Source organism: Helobdella robusta (genome assembly GCF_000326865.2).
Source record: "Helobdella robusta unplaced genomic scaffold HELROscaffold_7, whole genome shotgun sequence".
NCBI classification, from domain to species: domain Eukaryota; kingdom Metazoa; phylum Annelida; class Clitellata; order Rhynchobdellida; family Glossiphoniidae; genus Helobdella; species Helobdella robusta.
Window position 1 is genome coordinate 4,209,444 of NW_008705398.1, and position 18,233 is coordinate 4,227,676.

General features: G+C 32.9%; 1 protein-coding gene across 1 annotated transcript; it reads right to left on the bottom strand.

Annotated features, from left to right (window-relative positions):
- Positions 1–1,578: 1,578 nt before the first annotated feature.
- HELRODRAFT_154313 (hypothetical protein) lies at positions 1,579–15,654 on the bottom strand. The gene is made up of 9 exons (XM_009030975.1): positions 15,447–15,654; positions 12,094–12,135; positions 10,924–11,010; positions 10,614–10,862; positions 10,333–10,466; positions 9,118–9,219; positions 8,803–8,929; positions 7,539–7,757; positions 1,579–1,797 (listed from the first exon to the last, which is right to left on the bottom strand). The coding sequence occupies exons 1-9, from the start codon at positions 15,519–15,521 to the stop codon at positions 1,645–1,647; spliced, it is 1,188 nt and encodes a 395-aa protein (XP_009029223.1). The 5' UTR covers positions 15,522–15,654; the 3' UTR covers positions 1,579–1,644.
- Between the last annotated feature and the right edge of the window lie 2,579 nt (positions 15,655–18,233).

The following is an 18,233-nucleotide window of genomic DNA, read 5'->3' on the forward strand; positions in this document are numbered from 1 at the left end:
TTCCTTGCTACCTGTATCTCAATCTGGTTACAGACCTGCTCACAGTACTGAAACTTCTTTACTCAAAATACATAACGATATTCTTCTCTCTAGTGACAATAGTAATCTTACTCTTCTTCTTGCTCTTGACTTTTCCTCTACTTTTGATACTGTTGATCATACTATTTTCTTGAAGCTGCAAGATCTTTCTTTTAATATTACTGATTCTTGTTTGTCTCGGTTTTTTTCTTATTTCTGTATTCATTTTTCTTTTGTTGTTCTCAATAATTCTAGTTCTAACTCCTCTTCTCTTACTTTCGGGGTACCTCGGGGTTCTATCCTTGGCCCACTTCTATTTATACTCTATATTTCTAAACTATTATTAAACATTTTTCCTTCATTAGTCAACTATATGCTGATGATTTTTATATTTATACTTCTTTTTCGCCATCTAATCTCAATAGTGTTCTTCCTAATCTATCTCTATGTCTTTTTTTCAATTATTGCTTGGTCTGACTCTATGTGTCTTAAACTTAATCCTTCTAAATTTGAATTAATTTGTTTTAATAAATCTAAACACTCTATTACTATTCCTCCTATTATTTTACCTGATTCTAAAACTTTTGATGTTTCTCACAAGTTTCGTAGTCTAGGCTTTATATTTGATTAAAATCTCTCTTATGTCTCTTTCTTCTCAGATTAATAATGTTGCTAGTTCTTACTTTCACCTACGTAGAATAAAAAACATTTGCCTTTTCTTGACGATCTTACTCTTCTCTTTCTTGTTACTTCGTTAGTCTTATCTAGGATTTATTGTAATTCGCTCTACAATGGTCTTCCTGATTCTACACTCTATCCTATAAGTAAAGCTTTTAACTCTTCTGCTCGTGCCCCTTTCTTGTCTCATATATCTCCATATCTTGTTCTCGGTTTATGATCGTCTTTTTGTTCTCACTTCTTTTTAACTCGTATTAAGCAATCTTTTGCTAAATCTGCATTTGCTTTTTTAGCCCTTTTCTCTGAAACTCTCTAACTACTTCTCCATCACTTACGAAGTTCAGATCGGATCTCAAGACCCATCTGTTTGCAAAATTCGTTGAGGAGCGCTGTTGAACATCGCGGAAACAGCGCTTTATAAGGCAATTGATTGATTGACTGAACTTACCCGGTGACCAATGTGTATATTGTTTTTCCAATTTCCGTCCATCATTCCCGATTTCCAAAAAGTGACTTCCTATTCCATAAAATTCCCATTCCCGAATATTAGGTTTTACTAATTCCCATAGGATTCCCGCTAATCCTGTTCCCACGCTCATCTCTACCCACCTAACTCATCCTTTGTTAGTTTGACACAACCAAAGAAAAGTTAAAATTTTTTAATTTATTTATTTATTACTGCCATAATTAATGTTTTTTTTCAAAATTCATTTGTATAAAACAAGAATTGATCGTTATTTTACTTTTTTCGAGCTATCACATGGCGAGACAGCGTTCTGAGTGGTGACAGAATAATTGCGCTATGTTACATATAATAAATATAATGGCACCGAACCACAAATAAGAAATCGAAAACGCACAACAGAATTGTAAATTTTTGAGAAAAATATATTAGCGAATTTGTATAATAAATAATTAAATATTAAATTATGTAAAAATAAGACAAAGTTAAAAATCTGCATCAGTTTTGAATTCACGTTTTGCTTCTGTTCCCATAACTCCCATTTTCTGGTACTCTCCAACTCTTTTTTCAAAAAAATTAGTTTTACCTTCTAAAGATATATGATCCATGAAATCAAATGGATTTTCTGACTTCCAGATCTGAAATAATAAAATGCTGTATCAACAAACCTGAATAGTTAGAGGTAAATATTGCATATTAAATATAAGCGGATTAATTGGCGAATTAGATTAGATGGATGGATTGCAGATTCACTGGGCATATAAGTATGAAAATGTACGAATCGTCGCCTCGTTCGTTAGTCTTTCAATAAGTTCATTGTATTAGCAGCCAGGGAACCAGATAAAAAACATTCCATTTTTGTTTTACTATTTTTATTTCAACAAGTTTAGTTTATTAGCAGCCAGAGCCAGATGAAAAACTTTTCATTTTTGCTTTACAATTTTAATAAAAAACCATTATTTACTGAAAGATACTTTGAAAAACATTTGAAATCAGTGAGTGTAAATTTTTTTCTTAGTAATAAATGATAATTATGAACAATAATATATTATATATGCATATTAAACATTACATATTAAATATAAGCGGATTAATTGGCGAATTAGATCAGATGGTTGGATTGCAGATTCACTGGGCATTATCCAAGCATGAAAGTGTACGAATCGTCGCCTTGTTCGATAGTTTTTCAATAAGTTTAGTTTATTTTGTTTATATTTTAGGGTTGGGCTCAAAAGGAAAAAGATTGTCATTGATTTTGATTGAAGGATAGTGATGATGTAGTGATGTGTGGGAAGTGAAAAGAGTGACTGTGGACTTGGAGGTGGAAATCTCCAAGTTTCTGTTGTTGAAAAAGTCAAATATCTTCGGCAGGTAACAATTGAGCCGGTGGGTCAGACTATCATCTGGACCAGTGGTGTAGACTGTGAAGTCGTCTGCATAAAAAATGACTTTGATGTTTTGAGGTGGGGTTGGAATCTTGGAAACGTAGAAGTTAAACAGAGCTGGTGACAACACGTATCCTTGAGGTACTCCTGAACGGATGGTACGTTGTTTTGAGGATTGTCGACGTAACTCGGTTGAGGCGGAGCGACCATACAGATAGTTTGAAAGCCAGCGGACAATTGACCGTGGAAGCGTTGGCAGTAGGAGGTTAGAGATTAAGGTACGATGGTTAACGGTATCGAAAGCTTTTGTGAGGTCCAGTGCTGTTAAAATTGTACGATGAGCTGGCCTCTTCTGGTTTAGCCCGTTTGAGATGTTGTTGAATGAAGTGGGCGAAAACCATGTTGATGGCTCGCTAATGTGAGATGGTCTGAGATGATCGGCAGTAGGCATTTAAATAACAGAAATCGTCAGATCCTACAACTATCACCTCTGCGCAATAAGACATATTAGACATATGATTACATGTGATGTTGCTGCTGCCCTTTGCAGATTTTTGATCCTTTCTAGATTAGACTACTGCAACTCCTTATTGTATGGGGCCTCACGTGCATCTGTCAGAAAACTACAGACTATCCAAAATAAAACTGCTAGACTTATATTTAATAAACCTCCCCGTTTTAGTTCTTCCATTCTCTTTCCAATGCTTCATTGGCTTCCAATTTCCGCTCGAATCATCTTCAAAATTGCAGTCCTTACCTTCAAAACCCTTTTATTAAAATCCCCAACATATCTATACGACCTCATATCCAGACATGAACATACTAGATCACTCCGCAGCAGCTCAACAGGTTTCTTAAACATTCCCGCTGCCGGATCCCGCGGTTTTCGTCACGCTGCTCCGTATGTCTGGAATGCGTTACCTCCTGAGTTAAGACAATGTTCCTCGTTGAGTCTTTTTAAAAAGGGATAAAGACTCATCTTTTTAACACGGGCTCCGGGCGCCTCTGAAGCAGCTGTGCGAATGGGCGCTTCATAAATGTTTATATTATTATTATTAAATACTTTGGCTGCCGTACAAAGTAGAGATATGGGACGGTATGATTTCGCGTCGCTAGCTGGTTTGCCGGGTTTAGTTTATATTTTAGGGTTGTGCTAATATTCTTGAGCACAGCCCTAAAACATTAGGCCTCACCCTAGACACGATGCTTTCCTTCTCACAACACCATAAACAAGCAGCACCGAAGGCCTCTAAAAGAACCAATATTTTAAAGGCACTCAGTGGTATTACCTTCGGTCAGGATAAGGAAACTCTTCTACAGACCTACAAAACCATCGGTCGTTCAACAACTGAGTATGCTTGTCGTGCCTGGGCATCACTGACGTCAGATTCAAGTTTCTCCCGTCTCCTACGCTCCCAGAATGCTGCAATACGTCTGGTTACTGGTTGCTATACCGCCGCATCAGAACGACACCTGCACTCAGAAAGCCAGATGTTAACGTAAGGCAGCATCCAGAGCTAATAGCCTCACAATTCCTCCTCCTATGCTATATAATATGCCATAATATTATCATACAACCTCGTCCTCATTGTGACATAAAGACCACCCTCCTCTCGAAATGGTATCAACAATAGATGCGGTTCTACCAACAATAATCGACGATAACACTCTGAAGACAGCTTTAAAAAGCCTACATACAAAAACTGCTAAAGCCGCCGCTGAGTCGTACCAGTCGCCGCTATTGCTCGACGGATGGCCTCCTCCAGCACCAAAAATAGATCCTTCAGAAGAATCCCTTCCTAGGGCTATCAGACGGACCCTCGCCCAACTCCGATCTGGCCATAGTATTCTTCTAAACAGCTACAAAAACAGAATCGACAATGGGCACATCAACACCTGTCCTTTTTGCAGCAATCATACGGATGATGTACAGCATTTGTTTAGCTGTCCCCAAAACTCCACTCCAAAACTTCAACCAATAGATTTCTGGAGAAACCCTGTTGCAGTGGCGGATTGGCTCCAACCTCGATTAGAATCCTAAGGGTCCCCCGGAAGGGGCAACAACAACAACATATATATATATAATTATATATTATATTAAACGCTATTAAATCTTATTTTATAAAAATTTTTTACATTTTCAGTCTAAAAGCGTAGTTAATTTGCAAATTTTCGTTTAATTTTTGCTGAATTTCATTTGGATAACTTGTTCTGATGGAGACGTGTGCCAGGTACTTCAACATCTGCAAGAGAAGTTATGACACTGTTTCCACTTCGTTTGACATGACCAAACCACCGCCGACGGTGTTGCCGACATTCGTCCTTTATATCATCTAAACCAGCACGACGCAGGGTTTCGGTAGATTTGATGTGGAAAACAGGGAAACAATCGGGTTAAAAACTCAGACTGGAGATGAATAAATTGAATTCAACTTTAGTAGCTGATTCTCCCTTTTGATATGGCATCCGCGGAAACCAATGGTAGAAGAGGTGCAGGTGTCTGCATATATGTAAATAACCTAATTGAATCATATGAATTGAATGATACTGATTTAAATCTAATGTACAACAAGTTTGGACTGTTGTTTATTCTGCATCTGAATAATTCCTCGTTGGTTGTATTTAAAGACTAAAAAGTTTCAAAAATCTATTAATAATGGGCGATCTCAATTTTCAATCGATTGGTTGTTCAAATGGCAATGTATTTTCAACCGCTAAAAGAAATTGTCGTCGTATGGAGCGTCAATACAAACGTGAAAAATCAGCGCTCAACTGAGTCAACTACAAAAATGCTAAACGTGTTGCTCATGAGGCCGTTATGAGGGGTAGGATCGATTCCATTAAGAACACTCTTAACAACTACAGCAACTCTCGTGATTTCTGGCATTCTCTTAACAACGTTCTTTACAAACGCTCAGATCATTATTTTTCTGATGCTGAATCTCTTACTCTTGTATCTTCTTTTGCTAACTTTTTCAAAGACAAAATAAATTCTCATATTTTGGTAGGCATTCCTCTAAGCAATTTATAAGAGGTAAACCTATCCGATTCGGATTCAAAATTTGGTGCATGAATAATCGTCTAGGTTATTTAGTGAGTTGTGAACCCTATCAAGGAGCCACTGAAGATTATGATCCAGATTTAGGACTCGGTGGATCAGTGGTTAAAAAACTGACATCATGCCTTCCTGATGATAAGAGATATCATTTATTTTTTGACAATTTTTTCACTTCGTTCAAATTAATTGAACGACTAAAAGAAAATCATATTTATGCAACCGGTACAGTTAGAATTAACCGAATAGAGAATTTGGTGCATGAATAATCGTCTAGGTTATTTAGTGAGTTGTGAACCCTATCAAGGAGCCACTGAAGATTATGATCCAGATTTAGGACTCGGTGGATCAGTGGTTAAAAAACTGACATCATGCCTTCCTGATGATAAGAGATATCATTTATTTTTTGACAATTTTTTCACTTCGTTCAAATTAATTGAACGACTAAAAGAAAATCATATTTATGCAACCGGTACAGTTAGAATTATGGGTGGAACTGACAGGATGGATCAAAACATTGAAAATTTGCGCACCAATATTCGGATTAAAAAATGGTGGTGGCCGCTTTTTGCTTTCGCTTTGGATTCTAGCATTCATAATGCTTGGTGCATTTCCAAAAAATACTCAAAGCATGAAAATCACACTTATGCTGGGTTCAGGAGAAGTGTTGCCAAAACTATATTTGGGCAAAACCAACCAGAAGATCTGAAAAGAAAATCAGTAAACCGTAACGTTGAAAATGAAATAAAATTTGATGGAAAAGACCATTTCATTGGAAAAATTTCGGATGGACGAAAAAGATGTAAATTGTGCCACAAGAAAGTATCAAAGAAATGTTTAAAATGTGATGTTGCCCTACACTTGGAATGCTTTGAACATTTTCACAGGAAATGATTTACCATGAGTATTAACTCATAACGTACCTTTTTAGGAACACTTTGTTTTTTGATCATAACTTACTTTATTTTTTTTAAATTTCATTTTAATTGGCTTTTTTGATGTTTTGAAACTATGCTAAATAAAATATTTCAAAATCACAAAAAAATTTTAAGTCATGCATTGGAGGGTTAACCTTTGTTTGGCCTGTATATGAGTTTGCTGTGCCGGTTTGGTCTCCAGTACTCAAAAGCGACTATCGTCTACTCGAAAGAGTGCAACACTGCACTACTATCTGTCTATCAATCAGAAATCTTAGTTACGAAGTGCGTTTTGAAGAGTTAGATTTAACCACAGAAAGCAAAAGAAAAAAAAGAGGTGATATAATTCAGTTATAGAAAATTATGCATGGTGTAGAAAAATTTGATAGAGGAAATCGTTTTCATATAGTTGGAAACCAGGTTGTGAGGCATCGTTATAAATACTATAAAAAGATAACCAAACTACGACAAAGAGAATTATTTTTTCAATAGATTAGCAAATCTTTGGAATTCATTGCAAAGTAAACTTTTGGAAGTACCTACAGTAAACTGTTTTAATGCAGGCTATGATTACTGGACAAACAGTATCAATGTAATCGGCTGTCATAATGCACCTGACAACACACTTACTGGCTCCTTTGCCAGCCTAAAGCGTACTTTACTACTACTTTACTTTTTATTTCACAATTAGAAATTTCACTTTATTTCTACATAATAAATTACACATCCTCCACAAGATATATAATCCATTATTTTCATATATAAATTAGTCTGAATTTTATAATTTAAGATTATACATAAAACAAAAATAAAAACAATTTTATATATATATATATATATATATACATATATATATATATACATATATACACATATATATATATATATATATATGGTACGCTATATCAGAAAAACTGCTGCAACTAAAAAATTTGATGACTTTTCAGTTCACAACATTTAGCTGACTTTACGCAACCACAAAAAACTTTTAAAAATTAAAAGATTAATAAAAGCAGATCAACCTTTTCCATATGTAACTCAACAAGCAGCCGATCTGCCACATATTCAATGTACTGGCACATTAGCAAACAATTCATGCCAATGAGATCTACGGGCAGGGCATTTGTTAAAAATTCTTTTTCAATTTCAACAGCCTCTTTGATGAGTTGGTGAATAGTCGATTGATCCGGTTTGTTCACAATATATTTAAACAGCAAACAGGCAAAATCAGTGTGGAGGCCCTAGAGGAAGTTAAAAAAACTGGATAATTATTAATTGTAAAAAAATAAAGCTACAGAAGAGAATGTAATTAAAACAGGAAAACTTGCATAACACAAGATGCATTTGATATGTTCTGCTTTGATTTGAGGCGGTGTAACAAAAAACGTGGACTTTAGAGCCAAGTTGAGTTATAAATATAGGACTGTTCAGAAAGTAATTTCGTTTTTTGTGGTGAAAATGAAAGACGATCTTTGTATAATGAATAAATATTTAATTAAATTATATATTGGCCATTCAGATCCATCTTTCTAGGTAGTAGCATGTAATTGCCGGATCGAAATTTTGCAAACCAGTTCTGCCACTGGCGTATTGTCAACACATCTTCTCCATACACATTGGTTAATTTCTTTCTGGCTTGAACAGCATTTTTACCTTCTCTATAGTAAAAAAGTAAAATATGACAAAAATGCTGCTGATTGCTCTCCATATTTCAAGAGCACCGACCAATAACCAATTGAATTTATTTACACACAAGCCTTGCTATATCAGCTGTCAAGACATATAATGACAATGAGACTTAAGTGTGAAGTTTGCTGTGAAAAAATACAATTAAATCATCTGTCGAGAAAAAACGAAATTACTTACCGAACAATATAATAGAAAGGTTAAAAAATAAACTCACGATAATTAAATTTTATAATTCACTTTTACACAAGATGCACCGTGCTATCAAAATATATGTGGCCCATTCAACTTCAAGTTTGAGCTGTCACTAAGTTGAGAATGACAATGATCCTCTTTTCGATAAACAATAATTACACTCTTTAGTATGAATTAAATAAGAACAAAAGTAATAGGTTTTTTACAGAATAGATACAACGCAATTTTTTCTACCTATTATCACCCGATATTTACTGGATGTCCATCAGTCTCACCAGCTTGAACCTTCAAGCTGATTTGGTTTGGCTTGAGTCTCAAGCAACGTCGTCAACAACAACCCATCATAAGTGGCAATGATAACAACGCTATATTTAAATATTAAACAGCAGCATATCAAGCGCATACCTCATCTCTACTGATCAGCTCATTGCTGAACGTTAGACCGGGCATCACTCCACGTTTCTTCAACCAAAATATAGATGCAAAAGATCCTGAAAAAAAGATTCCTTCGACAGCTGCAAATGCCACCAATCTGAACGAGTTTCAATTACATTACAAATATTTAATAAAGAAAAAATGTAAAACATAATATAAAAGTGATTGACAAGTTAGCTTCATGCATCATGAAGAAAAATCAAAAATCCTTATATAACTGAGATCTCACACTTGAAAATATTCAAAACTAAGTGCATTTCATAACATTCAGCAGAAATTTTCAACCTGAGAGCAAATGATGAATTATGATCTTCAATCCATTTAAGAGCCCATGCAGCCTTCTTTGCTACACATGGAACAGTTTCAATGGCATTTAGTAATCTATCTCTGTTTTGAAAAGATCAAATTCTATTGATATTGACTAACTCAACATTTCTCAAATATTTTAAATTTTAAATGAATGGATGACGAAATCTGAAATAAATGAAGGATGTAACGGAGACTGCTTACTTAAAAACTACAGAACACATGAAGGGTAATAATTGACAAATGAAGATTGGAGGTTTACAGTTTGTAAAACCCAAGAAGGAAACAGTATTAGAAATGAAAAAGTTAAAGTAAAAAGTTAGGACAAAAGACAAAACGGAGAACAAATTTTTTGTCTAAACTTAAATGAAAGCAACAGTTGAGTCAGTTTTAGGAAGCTGAATTTGAAACAATAGCCAGTTATAGATTCATCTTTATCATAAGATTTCAAGAGATAATAACTGCTGTCAAATGTAACATTTAATCATTCAGTAACCTTGTCCACATGAGAAACAATAAACAAAAAATTTTTATTCATATTATAAGTGTGCAATAAATAACATTGAAATGCATAAAATGAGTTAATAAATAATAAAATAATAAAAAAATTATAAAAAAATAATAAAACAGGGAAGATTGCAACATGAAAGGCATAAACATCTGCAGGGTACCTGGAAAATAACAATGCACGATTACATTGGAATGCATAAGAGTTAACAGGGAAGACTGGAACAAGAAAGGTGGAAAAATGTTGAACTGCATCTATTCAATACTTAATGTCAATGATGTAGCACAAATGAACCAACATGGGTTCAACAAGGGAAAGAGATCCACTGGTCCAATATTTGTTGTTGGAAGGCATAAAAATAACAAATGAATATAACAAGATGCATTATAAATTCTGCTGAGATATGTTTCAATTTTGATAACAAATGTTGAAGTGCTGTCACCACAAGTTAGGATGGCCACGAAGAGGTCAGTTTGATGGACTTGATTACATCCACTTATTTTTAGAATTTAATAAATAAGAAAATAAAACATTAATTGAATCTCCAAATAGCATTTAATGGATTTAGTTAGGTTAGATTATGCGTAAAATCATCATTTTCCATTTTAATCATTATTGTAAGTATTCATTTTATGTTGTAATTAATTTTGCATAAACAAAAGAATGATATCAAGAAAAAGACTTACTTTTCATCTGAATCCTGTATGTATGTTTCTATGAGGAGACTGTACATTTCTGAATGAATGTTTTCAATAGCTATCTGGAAGCCATAGAAAAAGCGGGCTTCGGGAAGTTGCACCTCCTTGCTGAACCTGCTGACCTGTAGACAAGCAAATGAGCTGCTACTTTAAATCCTATAACTTGAAATAACTTAGTCACAAACCATTGAATGAAACAAGACAAATTGAACAAATTGATGAGCAATAAATTCAAGTAACTTAATAACTGATATAAAAATGTTACTAACCAGATTTTCATTTACAATCCCATCACTAGCAGCAAAGAAGGCCAAAACATGTTTTACAAAATGCTTCTCATCATTATTCAACTTGTTCCAATCCGCCATGTCCTTAGACATATCAACTTCTTCCGTCGTCCAGAAGGACGCTTCGGCCATCTTGTAAAACCTCCAGATGTCCTGGTGTTTTATCGGAAAAATAACAAACCTCCGAGGGTTAGGCTGAAGCAGAGGTTCGCAGGCCACTGAGCAGGCTTTCTCCTTAAAATCAAGCTAACATTGAATTTGTGAATGGAAACATTAAAAAAATTTAACTGCTTACATCTGGAGAAGCAAAAGATCTCTTTGTTGCTGCCAGCCTCTTTTCTGGGGTTTTTACATTTTGCTTGCATGGAGAGGCAAATGACTGCAAATAAACAAAGTAGATATTAATGACAGATAAACAAGGTGCATACTAATGAATGTATGAATGAAATATTAGTTGAAAATAAATAAAAAGTAAATATTAATAAACATAAATAAGAATGTATATATTAATTAATAAATGAATGGTATAAAATAAAGAAGTACATATTAATGACAAAAAGAAGCCAACAATTGAGGCTAATGCATGGGAAGAGATTTATAATTTTCTCCAGATTCCAACACACCATTCTCCACACAACAAAACAAATGAAAAAAAATAAATAGAGCTATTAATGACATATATATTTAGTCAAATATGAAGACATTTTTGAAAGCTTTTAAAAAGAAGCTTCCTCCAACAATGCTATGCCACCCAGGAGGTTTGCTTTTTATACAACAGGGTGAAGAACAGAACTAATTGATTCAATCAGACATTCAATATGCCAACAACCATTACAATGCACGCCTTACATGTTCCAGTTGCTAATTTGGCACCAACTTCTTAGTGAAATTATTCTTTAACTAGAAAAGTGTTGTCACAAATGTTATACTCACAATACCAACTCAAACAAAACAATACAATATAAGGCAAGTTTTCTAAACAGTGGAGAACAAAAAATGGGAATTTTAATTAAACAGTAGACTAATTTTCTGAAGACCATGAAATGATTTTTTACCACACTCAACCAAATGATAGTGGGTTAACATGGTTAACTTAATCTGTAGTTGAACATTTCATTTCAATGTAAAAAAAAATGACACAAGCAAACAAAATAAATATAACTAATTTGCAGTTCATTCATGCCAAAACCTTATTCAAATCAAATGCATTTTTAAAGCAAAACAAAAAAACAACAAACATAATTTTCATTTGCTAGTAGTAGCATAAACATCTAATCAAAAGGCATTTTAGATTTTATAGACACATTAGCTTGCTTTTTATTTTACATATAAAATATAATTGAACACAAGATGTTGCATTTTATAAGACCACTGTGAAACTGAAGAAACTTCTACTAAAAAGTAAAAATTAAACTCAATGGTAGCAAAATGTCAAAAAGTAAAAAAAAAAACATTAAAAAACCTTCTCTTTGTCTGTCCCAATCATGGATTTTTTTTCTGGGGGCTGAAATTTAAAAAATTGTTAACCATCAGCAATGAGATTGATAAAAGAAAGCTAGACATATTATTTTATAATATAATATAACTTATAACAAAAAAAATCAATTCTCATACATATATAATCATATATTTTATAATGTATGATTATATATGTATTTAGTTTGTATATATGTATTTGGGTTTTTTTTTATGCAAACATCATTAAAGATAATTGGCCATTTTGTATTAATGGATTTCTTTATTAAACACCCAACACATCTGAATTTATTGAATTCGTATTTATTTAAAACAGTGGGCCGAAACAGCGCTGTTAGTCTCACCATGAAGCATGATGAACTAATTGAAACACCTCAAATTTTTTAATTCCAATAGTTTTCTATAGCATTCAACAATATTCTGTTAAATTTTTATAAGAATCAATTTGGTCACTGATACTGAAAAACAGCTTTAAAGTTTTTGCTATAAAAATCAAATTGGATAGCCTAATATATTTAGGCATATATGTCATTGTTTGCAATTATAAAATTTGATTGTTTTAAATCTACATCCATATTTAAACATGTCTCAGGTTCAGAAAATTGAAGCAATGGATGTTCTGAAAAGTTTGTGGAAGAGAATTTCTCCAACCCATTATTAACAGAGTTTGGAACAAATTTGTTGAATATGTGAATAACCCATTCCATATTCAGCCAATTGAACCTTCAAATAAAACGAATCAAACAATCACAAAACATTCCTAAAATTGTTACATAAAAAATACTTTAATTAAAAACTATAGAAAAGTTATTTCAAGTATGAAAATAGGTTCCAAACAAAAAATTGCCAGTTTGAAAGCGCAGAATGTTTTGAAGTGTTTGGCATCCATGAGAAAGTCAACTCATGAAAAGCAAAATTTTATAAGGAAAGAGAAAAAGGGTAGGCTAATTTTTTTAACAGTTATTTACATAAAAAATTAAAGAATATTAAATTGAGAAGAGCTCAAATAATAAGACAAAAACAGGTTAATGGAAAATTATAAATCTGGAATGAAAAACAAATTGATAAAATTGAATTATTGATAAAGGAGCTAAACAATGTTCAAACAAATAACAAGGATTTGATAAAAGAAGCTGAACATTTGACAATTTTGATTTTGGAAGATGAAGAATGTTTGAAACAAGTCGATTCTAAAGTTGGAAATGTTTACAATACATTTTTCAGAAAAGCAGTGTGCAGTGCACCTTTGCAAAACGTTCCATTTTAAAAGCGTTGGACATATTTTACAATATTTTAGCACAACTGTTCATGGATTGCCATTGACCAATGTTTCGCATCCTTCCAATATAGCATGAATTGCTTATGAGCTTGGTGTTTTTGCTGAGTTCCAGTTTGGTGAAGTACTGTATAATTGTACCTCTGCTACTTTGGCACATGACACCACCACTGTTGCTGGGAAAAATAGTAGAGATTCACTTCTGCCTCTCTCCCATGCAAGTTTGTTATACAGTTTCACTAGCAAGGTTGCCAGAAGCTACAGCCATTGACTATGCAAATCATATACATTCATGCATTAAAAATGTTGTAGATACATACTCTATATTTAATGCACTGCTCATCCCGCAAGTAAAGAGTCATTTTCTTAGCAAATTCAAATGCTATTTGACTAAATAATCATGTCTATCAACTGTTAAAAGATGAATTAGAAATTGATTTGTTACAATTTTATTGTAACGTTCATCCTTTAGAAACGGTTGCAACTGAAAGTATGAAATGTTTGATGGAATATGACAAGAAACTGGGTTTGACATGCAACAAAAGGATTTTTGGCTCAGCTGCATCATTCCTGCATGGTCTCTCTAAACTTCAGCAATTTTTTGGAATGATTTAAAAAAAATAATTATTACAGATACAGTCAAAAGGGAGATCCTTGTGTGTTTAAAGCATTTTTAAGAGCAAACAATGTTGCAACAAGTATGTTTCTGAGGTATGTGGGCAACAGGTTTCATGTCATATTTCATAAGGGTGGTGTTGCTTTATAATATGAACATCTGCTTCGTTCATTCCTGAAACGGTAACTTGTTTACTTGTAATTTTGAGTATGCATGAATAAACTATAAACTTTGAATACTTTTTATATTTAGTAACAACAAGAATGATTTGATCAAATCATTATGGGAAACCATAAATAAAACTGAAGTAATGACACAGCTTTGAGCTCCTGGCTTACTCTGAAAATTAATGACTGGACCACGGATGTCTTCAATATATGGAAATGTCCAGAAAAGTTCAAACCTTGAATTGGTAAAACTAAATGATACACATGATATATGTCTCTTTCTTTCAAAACCACAACCCATTAATATTACTATTATTATTACGTACATACATACATACATTCCTGCATTCAAATTAACAATTGAAAACTTGAACAAAATAAAATGCAACAAGATCCTCAAAAAATTTTATCAGTTATGTGATGTATTTTATTAAAAATTACATTATTTATTTAACACTGCTATTTAATTTAAGGATGAATAAGATAATCATTTGTTATAAAATTGCATAATTAATTGTTGAATTATTATTAGAATATGAAACAAGAGCAAAGTGATCCTTTTCAAGTTCACAAATTTATTGAAGCGATAAGACAACCTGACAGAAAATTTGATAAATTTAAAAAAAAAAAATTAAATTGCACATTATATTGATTTTATTTCAATTCTTATTATCAAAAATTAAATGTGTTCAAATTGAATATATTAATCATTTCATAACATTTAATTTAAGTCTAATTCTAATTTGTAGTTTTTTTCACTTTATCTACATTTAAAATTAAATTTCAATTTATTATGACTTCCCTTTTACTGTTAAATACATTTTTACGCAATAAAAAAAAGCTATCAGATGTTTCAGCATATTTGTACAAATATTCGCTCATTTAAAAAATAGATTCATGTTTGTTGCCCTGCACCTGCATACATTATCCTTAGTGGATTTTTGTTATTTTTATTTACAAATGCATGGTGTAGTAAACAAATTTTTTACATTCAAAAAGTTGCTATATATATATATATATATATATTGGTATATATATAAATAAATTTGAGCTCATGTGGCTAAAGAGTTGCAGATTATAGAAATCAAGTTGAAAAATTTTTTTCATGCATTTTTTTCTCCTGCAACTACCTGTCCTATATTGGGATGAACAGCAACACTGTCATTTATTATTGAGAAAAGTTAAAATGATCACAGTTGAATCTCATTTCGTTTTTATTTAAAAAATATTTTAAAACAAACATAAAATAAATGATTAATTAAAAATTAAAATAAACATACAGAATTCTCTTCACTGCCAAGATTTGTTCCCTGCAAAGTCGACGTGACTCCTTTGGTCGGAGATACAAACTCCATTTTTTATGTTTTAAAAATTTTATTTAATTCAATAAACCTCAAAGATAAAAAGCGCAACAAAGACGAAGCAGAACGAACGAACGAACGGGAGAAGGAACGAAAAGGAGAACGAACTCAACCGCGCAGTATCTTTTTGAATGGCGCCAATATTAGTAACACAACAGAGCTGTGGTGTTCAACAATTAAGTGAGGGTGCGTTGAATTTTTTTCGTTGTTCGTTTTATGAAACTTCGTGGTTAATTAATAATATTACTTCAACTCAATAAGCTAAATGGTTTTAAAGATATTTCACAAGTTCATTCATCTTCTCACAAATGTTGTTGTAACAATGATCCATTCTATAAAACTCATAAAATTGTTGAAAAATTTTTAGTTTCATTTTCTGAAAAAGCCATTTTGTAAAAAGGGGAAAGTCTAAACTCTAATTTTTATATGCGCAGTAGGTAAATGCTAAACTAAGGCTTAAAATCCCAGTCGTTTAGTGGAGAATAAAAATAAAATAACAAGTTATACATATTAACGGAAAAAACACGTACAAACAACGAGCATCTGTTGTGTATAAAAGGATTAGGTGAAGTTAGTCGATATGCCTCTCCTCAATATGGTCACATTTGTAGTTTTACCCATGTTACAATAGGTGGCAAATTTGCATAATTATAGAGATGGCAATCTGGCATATACGTTAGTAGTCATACTGTATATTTATTATACAAAAAAGCCAATGGAAATATATTGGAGTTTAAGTGGTAACAAATTACCAAAACTTAATTTTTTTCACATTCTACTTGAATACGCGAAAATTTTATAGTAGATTATATATATCTGCTCGAAAAAGCGAAATTACTATTTTTGGCTTCTTTATTCTACATTATACCATTATACCATTTATCTAAAGCTTTCAATTCTGCTGCTGGATTGGTTTCTTCTGCTCCTCTATTTCTCATATTTTTTCTTTTTAAAATTGGCTACCTGTTTAATAAAAAATTGTTTTCAAGTTATACATTTAGATGGCTTTTCAATGTCGCTAAAAAAATCTTATTTTTATTTACATAAAATTAAAAACTCACATTTTCTTGATGATCTAACTCTTCAGTTACTTGTTTCTTCACTGGTCTTATTAAAAATTGATTAGGGGCCATTCAATAATTATGTCACGCCATTTTTTACCTCTCCCCCCTCCCTGTCACATCTTGTCACGTTCAGTTGAACTCCCCCAATAATTATGTCACACCCGACCACCCCCCATTCTACGACCTATAATCTATTATAATAGATGATAGATAACATCATGACCTAAGTTCAAAGTTATAAATCAGAATAAAAATGTCTCGTAACGATTCAGCTCATGTTCATGGCTACTTCTACAGTTCGGTCCACACTGTTGCCAGATGTTGCTCCGTTGTAACCAATGAAATGCATGTAGGGATCAAACATTTATTTATTAACTATCTTATATATTAATTATTATTAAAGATTATTGCAATTTTGAATGTTTCTTAATCTATGTTAATTTTTATTTTTTTACTTCTCTCTCGATCTTCTTTCTTTTCCCCGAGAGCTTGTAAACGTGACGGTTCAAGATTCACGTTAAAATAAAGTTAACATTCTTTTTACGCCTGAATTGTGTTTGTTATATTTATTTTACTTTACAACAAGGTGTCTTGTTAGTAGCAGAACGCTCGTACTAACAAATTGATGACCCCGACGTGATTCTTCTGACGTGAATCAAAGACTTCTCCGTAATAAATTTTCAATTTTTAACATTGCGGAATCCGGATTAAATAATATAGACATGATATCCATCAAGTTGTCCACCTACGGATACAGCATCGACAGGATGGTTTGCAATTGCTGAAGCTCAATTTCATCTCCGAAAAGTTAGTTCATCGGAAAGAAAATTTTATCATACCCTATCATCGCTACCGGCAGATTTGGTTGCAAAATTACCACAACACTTTTTTATGATAGAAATTATGACGACCTCAAAACAGCGGTGATATCGATTTACAAAAGAACAAAACCAGAATTGTTCGCTCGCTTGATCGGAAATACTAAAATGACCGTCAGACCATCACACTATTTACAAAAATTATTAGCGACAGCCAATAAAATTGGAGTGGGAGACAAACTCGTACGTCACATGCTTATAAAAGCTCTTCCAACAACAATTTCTCCAGTCATCGCAGCTCAAAAAGATTTCGATCTACAGCGACTGGGAAATTTAGCAGATGAATTAATCTCATTTGCTAAAAACAAAATTTACGCTATGAGCAAAGAAACCACGAACAACAACAACACACTTTTCAACAAAACGAGTTCAACAAACAGCATCCTTGATACGAACATCCTAGTCAACGTTCGCCCATTTTATAAAGACCAACGCACTCAAATCTACCGAGATCACTTATATTTTGGCAACAAATCGAAAACGTGTAAACCATGATGCAGATGGCCAAACAAAAAAAGTTTTACAAATTCAACCATCTTCAAGACCTTCATCTCCAACTCAGATGAGATCACCCGCAAACTACATTTTTTCACCCCAGCCGTCGGAAAACTGATCAGACGAGCCGAAGTCGCACCAATCGGCTCGCCACTTTTTGAAGTGGCCGCTAGAATTGGATGCACAACATTAGAATTAATATAGTAGATACAGGCGCATCAGTCACAATCATCCCAACAAAATTTTCAGCAGGATTATGTTTGCAACCT

What these genes read in the sequence shown, in the direction of transcription:
- HELRODRAFT_154313 (XM_009030975.1), bottom strand. Translation starts at nt 15,521, where the DNA reads ATGGAGTTTGTATCTCCGACCAAAGGAGTCACGTCGACTTTGCAGGGA. An exon ending in TTGGCAGTGAAGAGAATTCT is followed by an intron (nt 12,136 to 15,446) that starts GTATGTTTATTT and finishes TTTAAATTTCAG; the next exon opens with CCCCCAGAAAAAAAATCCAT. An exon ending in CTTTTGCTTCTCCAGATGTA is followed by an intron (nt 10,863 to 10,923) that starts AGCAGTTAAATT and finishes GATTTTAAGGAG; the next exon opens with AAAGCCTGCTCAGTGGCCTG.